The sequence below is a fragment of the Pristis pectinata genome, chromosome 17, assembly GCF_009764475.1.
Source record: "Pristis pectinata isolate sPriPec2 chromosome 17, sPriPec2.1.pri, whole genome shotgun sequence".
NCBI classification, from domain to species: Eukaryota; Metazoa; Chordata; class Chondrichthyes; order Rhinopristiformes; family Pristidae; genus Pristis; species Pristis pectinata.
In genome coordinates, this window is record NC_067421.1 from 658,726 (window position 1) to 670,318 (window position 11,593).

General features: G+C 46.8%; 1 protein-coding gene across 1 annotated transcript; it reads right to left on the minus strand.

Moving 5' to 3' along the window:
• Positions 1-207: 207 nt before the first annotated feature.
• LOC127579586 (NACHT, LRR and PYD domains-containing protein 3-like) lies at positions 208-7,363 on the minus strand. The gene is given in 7 exon segments (XM_052032476.1): positions 208-295; positions 2,197-2,310; positions 4,561-4,731; positions 4,886-4,972; positions 6,615-6,762; positions 6,765-6,911; positions 6,914-7,363. Coding segments are annotated over 7 exon segments (1,131 nt in total). The 5' UTR covers positions 7,290-7,363.
• Between the last annotated feature and the right edge of the window lie 4,230 nt (positions 7,364-11,593).

Genomic DNA, 11,593 nt, shown 5'->3' on the forward strand with positions numbered 1-11,593 from the left:
TTCGGATATCCATAGAATCAGAGTCATGTGGGTAGGTGTCCGAGTCATCTGTTCATTGGTATTCTGACGGCACAACTGACGGAGGTATGCAGGGAATTGTCAAAGTTTGGCTCGGGTTAAAGATGGTTTGAGGTCATTTAGACAGGTGGACAGGGCGTCGGCCAAAACAATTCCGCAACCGGGGAGGGAGATGGTTGGTTGAAAGGTTCACACCGTCACTCTCAGTCCGTGTCTGGATTCCTGCAGTATCTTCAGCTGATTCTTTCCATCTGAACTGAACTGATTCTCCCACATCCTGAAAGAGATTGAAAAACGGGCAAGACATAAACAGACTGCAAAGCACTGTCAAAAACACGGACCTGCAGTTAATATTTCAACACCTACAGACAAATATTGTCAATAATCCCGCAGATTCATTGATATTTTATTTACATTGATAAAATAAACAAAATCACTCACATGATTCGCTCCAGACTCTCCCGATTCAGTATGAGGCGGCAGAGAGCGGGGACAGATCGGTCTGTGAAGGAGTTTGACACCAGGTTCAGATCCGTCATGAATGGATTGTACTGAGAGCGGAGGCAAGATCCTCGGTGCAAGAATCAACGAACCCAGGAGTCTGGTGATCATATAGGCACTGGTGCTGGTGATGTTGCACATTTCCCGCTCATGCTGAGTTCGCCATTCACCCTCTGTGGGATCGCGCTGTGCCTTTCAGTGTAATCTTGGGCACAGTTTTCCAAAGAGAGGCGGCTTCCTGTTTTTTTTGGGGGGTGAGGGGTTGGGCCTCAAACTTCCGGCTTCGCTGACGGAAGGCAATTGACACTGGTGAGGCCCCGGGTCCCGGCTCACGGCTGACAATCTGACACTGAACGGGAATGGTGGTTAATCTCCGATATTCAAGCATTCACGATTACTGGAAACACTGATAAATAACATGAAAACACCAACATTAATAATGAGAAATTAAGAAAAAAAACACCCAGATGCTGGAAACAGTGACAGCCGTCTGAGCTGAATGAATTCCAGTGAACGTTTCCACTGACTGTTCTCCCAGCAACCGCTGCAGCCCATTGATCCAAAGTGGCCGCTGGAACAACCCTGTCGCGGTTTCGCGGGCAGAGTTCCCATCCTGCGAGCTGGGGAATGTTACGGACTAGGTGAATGTCCTTTTAAGATACAAAATAGTGGTGTGTGTGTGTGTGTGTGTGTGTGTGTGTGTGTGTGTGTGTGTGTGTGTGTGTGTGTGTGTGTGTTCACGGCGTGCTTACGTCAACAGAAGATAAAGGACGTAATGACGTTGTTGAAGAAGTCGGTCGAAGTCAGTGAGAGAGAGCGAGAGAGAGAGAGCGAGAGAGAGAGAGACAGAAAAGGGAGAGAAAAGGGAGAGAGACACCAGCCTCCTAGTTTCTCTATCGATGGATGAGAAACAATAACTGTGTCTGTCACTACAATCCACGTATGGAAATTGGAAATAATCCGGTGGACTTCACTTTGTTGCTGAACTGTAGAAGGAAACAGGTATTTTTGTGGACGGCCACGATTCGGATGCTTTTCAGGGTGAGGAAGTCACTACCGAGTAAACACTGAGGTGTCGTTTAGTTCCATCGTGGAACATTTGGATTTCGTAATTACTCTCTATGTTCTCTACATCTGCGTCTCATCTTCAGACAACGGTGGTTGTTGAAGAAGCCTTGCTCATGTTTCACCTCTGGCTTGCTGAACTGAACTTTTAAGAACCATTCCTGGACTTGGAGTTTGGGACTTTTCAACACATACAGGACGAGTTTAGTTTTTGGGGGTTAATGTTCAAGGTTAACATTTTTACTTCTAACATTCTAACATTTTACTTTTATTTTTCTTATTATCATAAGTACTGATTAATAAATGGTTTTTAACACTGAATCATGACTCAGTGTGTTTCTTTGTTGCTGGTTCGTAACAGTAATCTGAGGAAGTTGCACTGCCCGTAAATCCCATGGAAACTCACTATGGCAACAGAGTGGCAACTGCCAACACAGGCGGCAGTGCAGAAGTGCTGACGGTGAAAGGCAGCACTATCCCCGGACTTCCGGACGTGTGAAGAAACTCCAGTCAGTGTGGGGAGGGCCTGTCGTCCCGACGAGAAATCTACTTTAGCGGCTAGGTTCACACACGCAGTGGCTGCAAACACAATCTCTCACAGTCTCCACTTACCTCAGTCTCTGTATTCTACACCCTGGATTCCTCAAAGCCGCAGACACCAGTTTCACTCCTGAATCTCCCAGTTTATTGTCACCCAGGTTCAGTTCCGTTAGTGAGCGGTTTGTCCTGAGAGCGGAGGAGAGATCCTCGGCGCAAGAGGCTGTGAGACCGTTAAAATTCAACCAGGAGACAACGAATGTAAAATAAAGTAGCAGTGAAAGATAAAAAGAAGAGTGTACTTGTGAATCACGGTAATCGACACTAAACTGGCCTCAGAGCAAACACGGGGACAGGCCCCTCAGTGACCCGTTTGTATTCAGAATGCAAGCGAGATCCTCAACAGAGAAGATGTGAGATCACAGACTGAGGAGCAGGGAGACGATGAAAGAATCAGGTCAGTGCAATCCCGGTGTTTACTGATCCCACTCTCACGGAGACGAAAGGAGCTGCCCCGGCTTTATTGCGGCAACAATTATTCGTTACCAGTTTGAATAACAAGGCTGATAGATGACCTTGTAGAGGTTTATAAAATCATGTGGGGCACAGATAAGTAGAATGGTCACCGTCATTATCCCAGCGTAGGGCTGTCTAAAACTGGAAGTAATAGTTTCAGGTGAGAGGGGAAATATTTAAAAGGGACTTGAAGGGCAAAGTTTTCACACAGAGGGCGTAGTATTCGGAATGAGCTGGTAGAGGCGGGTACAATTATCACATTTGAAAGATATTTGCATGGCAGATACATGGACTGGAAAGGTTCGGGGGACATTGACCAAACACAGGTAACTGGGACTCCCTCATTAGGCAATTTGGTCTGCACGGACAAATGGGGCCGAAGGTCCTGTTTCCGTGCTGCGTAACCTTTCGACTTTATATTCTTATAATGTTCAGCAGAAGGACATCCAGGAATTATAACTATCGCCAAACCATCTGCTGTGAAAATACTCCGATCTCTTCTGAGCGACAGGCATAAACTCATGGAAGAGAACCGCACACTTTAATATGGAGATAGAGTGTGCTTCATTTATATCGGGGATTGGTGAGGCAACATCCGGAGAACTGTGATTTCCATGGGTCTCTTTATTTAAGGAAGAATTCTAATTTGTGAGAAGCAGTTCAGAGAAGGGTGATCAACGGTTACCTGGACTACGCGAGTTGTGTTGGAGGGAACATAAGAGGTTGGATTGTTTCCACTGCAGCTTATAAACGTGCAGTGGGACATGTCTGAAACATACATGATGCAGATAGTTCCTGACAGGGTGTTCTTGGAGAGAATTTCCTGTTGTGGCAGAATCTAGGATTATGAGCCACAGTGCACAAACGAATGGGTCGCACTTTTAAAATGGAATCGAGGTGATTTTAGTGGACTCTCACAGAGCCGTGAGTCCCTGGAACCCGATCCTTCAATGGGTTGCGCAATGTAGAGTTTGACTGTGCATAAAGTAGTTGTAGACAAGCTCTTGATGCGCAGGAATGAAAGATTACCTGTGCGAAAACGGAACGCGGAACTGAGGTGCCAGTCACATCCCCCATGGTCTTGGTAAATGGCGGAACAAGCTCGAGTGGTTGAGTGGCCTACTGTTGCTCCTAAATCTTGTGTTCCTACCAATGTTAGTAAGTAAGTTGCCCAATAGCACGCACACCAGACGGCTGAGCTTTGGTGATTCGGTTAGCCACCTTTGCTGCCCTTGAGTTTTCACGTTGAATTCCCGAGAATTGCCGAACTCGTGGAACTCCAGGCTGATCCTGCGCCCTCCCCCATAGCAGCCCTACCAATACTGAGTTCCTCGTGTTACTGCAGAGTCAACCCTTTACAAGTCCCGATCCACAACAACGGAACTCCTCTTACAGTCCAGACATTCCGTGTTCCTGGAAGCTCTGAGTCTGTTCATCAGCTGCGTGAACTCTGTCTCCCGACCCAGTGAATACACTGACAGAACGGCTTCGGCAAAACACCCATCCTGGAACTAAATTAAATTCCCACAAAATATAATCTCTCAGAAACTTAGCCTGAACACTCTTGATTTGGTGTGTGTTTGGTTTTACTTTTCTCTGCTGGACTGCTAGTTTGGCCCAAGTGTTCAGTCATTTTCCATTATATCCACGTTCCCAACTGATTAAAGCAGCTCTGATCTCCTTTGACTGGATACCCTTAGAGCCACGTCGAAGGGCGAGAGTCCATTTACCCACGCTCCCCAGACCTACGCTGCAACATGTGTCACACTGGCTGCGCTATGAATGTTTTAGTCTTCCGTGGAGGTGGTGATCTGACAGGCCGGATCAGAGGTGATGGCGAACTCTCCGGGTTCTGCAGAGGCGCGGGCATTCGCAGGACATGAATTGAAAGATAGGCCCCATCTCTTGCATTCTGATACTTACCCGAATTTCAGTATTTCACAGTCCGGTTTCCTCAAAGCCGCAGAAAGCAGCTTCACTCCAGAATCTCCCAGTTTGTTAAAACTCAGGTCCAGCTCCGTTAATGAGCGATTTGCACTGAGAGCGGAAGCGAGATCGTCGGCACAGGAAGCCGTGAGACCGTTCTTGTCCAGGCTGGGGATCAGACACAGTAAAGGTAACTGACTAAAATAAATATGGGATGGAGCATATACCCACTGATTATAATAACTATATTCTAGTTCATATTAATGCTGAATGTCCGACAATCGGTCAATGTAAACGCAACCTCTCACAGTCTGGTACTTACCCTAGTCTCAGTATTTTACACTCCGGGTCCCTCAGTGCCGCAGACACCAGTTTCACTCCTGAGTCTCCCAGGTCATTATCACCCAGTCTGAACACAAATAGGCAGAATGAGAAATAGAATGAATCAAAACAGGGTCTGATATCATTTTGCTGACTCGTATATTTCAGAAAAACTCTCTGAACATTTCAGCATCACCACATTTGTCTGTTACTGATATTTTCTTAAACCGTTGTGGAAGTCTCTCGCCTCGATGAATCAAAGAAGTCAAATTGCCCCACTTATTCTCCTGTAACCTGTTCTCTCTCGCTTATCCATGAGCACCAGAAAGTTCGCCGGACACCTACCCACACGGACAGTTTATATTCATAAATGGACCTACCAACCAGCACGTCACGGGGATAAGGCACAATCTCCACTCTGACACCACAGAGGTCAGGTTGGAACGCAGGTCGCTGGAGCTGTGCGCTGCCATTGACACTGACAATGATTCTCACTGTGCAGATCCAGGCAGTTCACAGAAAGTCAGGAATCCGGTGTGAAGAGTTAAACGATCATCATGCAGTCACTTTCGTGGTGATTAGAGGTATCTCGCCGGAGCTCAGTGACCGCCTTTCACATTGAGGAAAGATGTGTTCTTACACAGCACATTTTGTGGGGATGGGATAAGTTCCCAAGGACAAACCCTCGTGTTATCATTGCACGTTCTTCACACTCTTCACTTTCGATCATATCTCTGGGGTGTTACATAGTGAACCCGCGCAACGGCTACTGTCGGGACCCGTTGTAAGTTTATGGGACAGATAATTCAGTCTGCCCGCGTACAAGTTGTCATCGTCCCTGAGATTCAATACTTTGCCGTTTGCTTCTGATATTGCTGGTATAAATTATCCAACATTTGGAGGGGGGGGGGGTGGTGGTGTGGACGGTGGGTTTTACAAGTTCATTTCCCGAGCCTGTGATTACACACAGGAAGGATTACAGTAAAGTTACGGGCTCATTGCTGCATCAGTCCCTGTTGTGTGGGAGACCGCATGACTGGTCAGTGTGTGTCAGTCCTCCCGGAAATAAAAAACACCATCCAGCTAGATGGCAGCAATTCGCAATGTCACTGAATGTTGGTCTGTATTATGAGCGTGGGATCTGACTCCACGACCATCTGAGCTAGAGGAGGGAGAGCTGACGGTGGGTGAAGGAACGGTCAGTGGTTTGGAGAGTATGAAGGACTGTGTCATTACTGAGTTAAGATGGCGTTCGACCCACTCCTGGCAAAGCTCAGCTCGCCCACTGACAGCTGACTGCCGGAGCTGTGCTCTGCCCTTTATTACGGAGTGATTGGAGTTTCTGCTCCCTATCCTGCTCACATTGACGCTCAGTGAGTGGCATCCCCTACCTCAGGAAAAAGGCGGGCTAATCCGGCACAATGATGGCTGCAGAAAATGTCGGCCTGGCCGAGAGGCACTCATCAAGGGACAGGTCGCAGGTAGCATATTTCTGACTTATTAAAACGGAATCAATGGCTATTATTTCGCGATCTGATTGAGGAAGGCTCCAACATACTTTCATTCAGACCTCTTTTAGCCCCACCCATATCATTGGAGACTTTCTCACCAATCGCTTTGTATACAAACTGATTTTCAACACTTTTAATTGAACAGTTACTTTCGTTTCCTTTCAAAGCAGCACAAATTTACTACTGGACTAATTTAATATTTAAAGTTAGAGGGCTTACTCAATTTCCTGGCACTTAATCAGTCCGTGTCCCAGTCGCTGGAGTCCTTCACACTGAATGCAGCAGCCACGCAGATTCAGACATTTTATCGTCTCACAGAGTCCAATGACATGAGCCAGGACCGCGCAGTCAATTGGAGTTAGTCGCAATGTTCTAAAGAAAGAGTTTCCACTGACCCCAGTGTGGCCCGAGCCAGTCCACGGTTCTGAGACTCAAACAGGTAGTGCAATGTGTTCAGGAGGATCCTTTTGCCAGTTTCACTTCCTGAGTTTCCAATTTGGCGTTTGATCTTTTCTTAACCCAGTCAATAACTTGGCAGGTTGTTTGATGAGAAAATGTACCCAGAAATTCCTCCAGCCCCCGAGCTGACCCTGGGAAGGAGAGACCAGCAACAAAACGGAGAAACACTTCAAACCGCCCATCCGTTGTGCTGTGGGCTTCAGTGAGGAGCTTCAGTATGTCTCCGGGATCTGGAGTGAGGAATTGTGCGAGTGCGGCTACAAACTCTTGGATGGTGAGGTGTGGGAATGTGTACACCACGCTCTGGGCAGAATCCTCTCTCTCCAAAAGTTCCATCAGGAACCCGGACAGGAACTGGGAAGGCTGCAGATTGTACTTGATCAAATCTCCATCTGTGAACACAATCTTCTTCTCGGACACTCCTGTGAAGGCCATCTGACCAACCCTCAATAACACATCACGGGGGCTTTCAATCTCACGGCCGTGGTTCTTCAGGATGTTGTAAATATAGTAGGAGTATAGTTGGGTGATGGTCTTGGGAACTTGCTGCGGGTTCTTGTGTCTTTGTGTGAAGAAGGGGCCCAGTGCCAGACCGAGGATCCAGCAGTAGGAGGGGTTGTAGCTCATGGTGTACAGGATCTCGTTCTCCTCCACGTGTTTGAAAACAGCTGCTGCCACCGTCTGATCCTCAAAATACCTGTTGAAATATTCCTTCCGTTCCTCACCAAAAAATCCCAGGATTTCAGCCCAGACACTGATCTCCGCCTTTTCCAATAGATGTAACGCAGTGGGGCGGGTGGTCACCAACACTGAACACCCTGGGAGCAGCTTGTGCTGGATTAAGCTGTACACAATGTCAGACACTTCACACCACCACTCGGGATCTGGGCACATGTGCTGAGGTTCTGTGTCTCTCCGATTGTCAGAAAAGTCGATGTTGTGCTTGAATTCATCCAAACCATCGAATATAAACATCAACCGTTCTGGGTTCTTCCAGAGCTCGCCAATAACACTCGCAAAATGTGGATATTGATATAGGATCAATTCCCTCAGATTTATTCTGCAGTTAATGGAGTTTAAATCTCGAAACTTGAAACTGAAGACAAATTGGAAGTGTGGGTATATTTCCCCGTGGCCCAGTCATAAACAATCTTTTGCACCATTGTTGTTTTCCCGATCCCGGGGACTCCGGCCACTGCTGCAGAACGCCCAGATTTGGATGTACTGCGGGAAAAGCTGCTCTGGAATAATTGATCAGTCCGGATTTTTTCCAATTCTCGTTGGAGATTTTTCTCCCTCCATTCTTCATGGTCTCGTCCTTTGTCAGCAGTTCATGTTCCACAAGTCTCCGATCTCGAATGGTAGAAATAACAGTGAGCTCAGCGTATCGATCAACCAGCTGGAAAACTTTCACCTTCTCCTTCATCAGGATCGTGTTGACATTCAGTTTTTCGGTTTGTTCTCGAAGTATTTCCTTATGTTTCTTGACAACAGCTTCAATTAAATTCGTATAAACGGCTCTTTGTTAATCAAATTTCACGCTGCCCATCATTTCATTCGTCTCTACCTGTCCCATTTTATGTATTTCAATCTTTACCGCCTCCACTGTTACCGGTGGGCCTGCCCATTCCAGTACACGCAGAGAACAGAAAGTCTTTCAGTGTCCTCCCACGTCCTTCTGTCTGCCAATCCTGCCCACAGTCAAATTCTCACGATCTATCTTTCCTTAAAAACGGTAGTGACCGCTGATGGCGATCAGCGCATCCTCACCTCGACCAAGCTAATTACCCCAGGCCTTTTCTTCTTCCTCACCCATGGGACTTACCGCACCCTGACACACTCCCCGCTCACTTATTTCAAGGATGGTTTGTTTTCGCAACTTCTATCGCTCACCGGTGTGATTTTAGCTTCTGCGCACTATCGTCAGTACTTGATACCCTATTGCGCCATGCTTGTCTCCTGGTAGATATCCCGGGACTATTGTGATATGCCTGTCATTGTTTGCTCTGCAGGGCGGATAAGGATGGAACGGAATTAACTTGCTGTTAATTGATTTGGAATTGAAACTAGCATGTCACCCCCCCCCGGCTATATAATGGGATTTTATTTGTTCCTGACGGCCACATCTTCCATAGTCATCTGAGCACTGGTCAATGGAACTGCTGCTCTTCAGGTACCGAGGGGATTTAGAAACATGACTTACAGTGTTAGTTTCTTATGTCGTGGTAAGTGAGTGATATGTCATTTATAGGGCTGGCGAATTTACCCAAATGCTCCCACTTGGCCTTTCATCGCTCTGAGAGTAACGAAGGTGGCCGGAACTGGTGACGCAGCTCTCCGACTCTGCCTCTCTTTCCTCCCGATGACCCTCCCTGAAACGCTCCCAGCTTGGAAGATGTTCCTTCAGCTCCCTCCTATTTGCTTTGTTAGTGGCAACATTTATCTGCTCAGTCTACTGAGGTTTGCCGGAGGCAGCGCAGTAGGTTATAGGTGATACGTAATTGTAAACCTTTGCTGTGGTTGGAAATGGAAGGAACATCCCTTACCTTTAAGTTGATTGGGAATATGCGGCGAACATTGACCGACTTTATTGTCATCATACGGAACAGATCCTGCTTAAAAATTTGTTCCAGTAAATTAAATTTGTGTAACATTGCAGTAAAATACACAGTGTCTGAATCTGATATTGAATTATAATTTTGATATCTCACCCTGTTCCAGTATGTCTTTCAGGATCTTGTCCAGCTTTGGGACCCCATTCCTCATTTTTACAAAGGTTTCCCACATCACTCTCCGGGCCCGGAGCCTTTCTCCATCACTAGGTTGAGGAGGAGTTTGAACTGTCCGCCCGCTCCCCCTTGTCAGCGAGATCAGTGATTGTCTGTGGAGTGTAACAGGAATATAATTGAGGAACGGACTGCCAAATTCACACAGAGAATGAGAAGGACATGACGAGCTCTGTGACGGGATAGAGTGAGCAATCGGAGGGGTGCTGATCCTGTCTCAACACGGTCTGAACATTCAGAGAACAGAGCACAGGGAGGGACATTCACTCTCGTTCCTGTTCCACCAGTCAATGAGATCCCGGAGGATTTATGATTGAACACTATTCCCTTCACCTCGCTCCAAATTAGAAACAAATTGTAAAGCAATTGCTCCCGTATCTTGAGCAGGTCAAACAAAACATAAATAGTGACGTGAAACTAAGAGAGAAATCACTGGGAGGTTTCTGGAGAGAGAGAGAGGGATCGCAGAGAAGCTGCGGAAGTGTTGCCGTGATTAATTTCCTATGTCAGCCGGTGTCCACTTAATTGACAAATGATCTACTGAGTCTCAGCCACATTTCCAGCTATTACACACTGAAGCTTTTTATTCCGTTCAAAGATGAAGAGCATTATTTGAGCACGTACAAATGCTATGTACAAGAGACTCTTGAAATGATACCCGTCACTCTCCTGGGTACTTTAAACTCCCTGTTTCCTTGCTTCACATTCACAATGTTCAGTGTTGTCCAAATGTTTTATAATTATCCATTGTCTTCCTCAACACCTCTTGAGTCCAAGCTCTGACCTTGCCGTCAGGCCTGGCATGCTGGAATGATGCAAACTCCCTCATTCTCCTTCCCACTCACCCGATGTTCCCGTCCACTGAACTGATTCTCGTACGTTAACGCCGAGCTGACTCCGTGAACCCCTCCTTCCATCGCCTGCTCCAGCCTGTCCCGGTAGAAATTCGACAACTGAAACAGCTTGAAGTCATCCCAGTTTGCCAAGAGCTCGGTGAATGCAGAGCTTGTATCTGTGAAGAAAGAAATACAAAACTTGAAACAACATCAGCTTCCTATCTGGCGCAACATTCTCTTTGGTACCGAACGATAAGGTGCTGCCATGCCACCGATAACATGGCTGATGTCCAACACATAATCCTCTGTCCCATCACAGTCAACCCAAGGCCATCTCCCTCAGGTTCGGGTGGAGACTCGGCCTCCGTACTCTCGACAGCAGATCATATCTCTCCACTGTCGACGTACCCAATGTATTTGAGCATGTTATAAATTCAAGGAGGGAGCCGGCAGGGGAGGAGACATTCAGCCCTTCACCTATTGTTATATCAAACCATGACGCTTTCCATATATAGAACATAGAACATAGAACAGTCAACAATACAGGCCCTTCTGCCCACAATGTTGTGCCGGCATTTAAACCTCGCCTAGGACTATAACTCTTTCCTCCCACATATCCCTCTATTTTAAATTCCTCCACATGCTTATCTAGTAATCTCTTGAAGTTGACCAACGTACCTGCCTCGACCACCGCCCCAGGCAGCGCATTCCATGCCCAACCACTGTCTGGTAAACAACCTTCCTCTGATATGTCCCTTGAACTTCCCACCCATTACTTTAAAGCCATTCCCTCTTGTATTGAGCATCGGTGCCCTGGGAAGAGGCGGGCTGTCTACTCTATTCCTCTTAATATTTTATACACCTCTACCACGTCTCATTTCATCCTCCTTCTCTCCAAAGAGTAAAGCCCTAGCTCCCTTAGTCTCTCCTCATAATGCATACTCTCTAAACCAGGCAGTATCCTGGTAAATCTCCTCTGCACCCTTTCCAATGCTTCCACATCCTTCCTATGATGAGGCGACTAGAACTGGACAAAGTATTCTGAGTGTGGTCTAACCAGAGTTTTGTAGAGCTGCATCATTACCTCGCGGCTCTTAAACTCAATCCCTCAACTTAT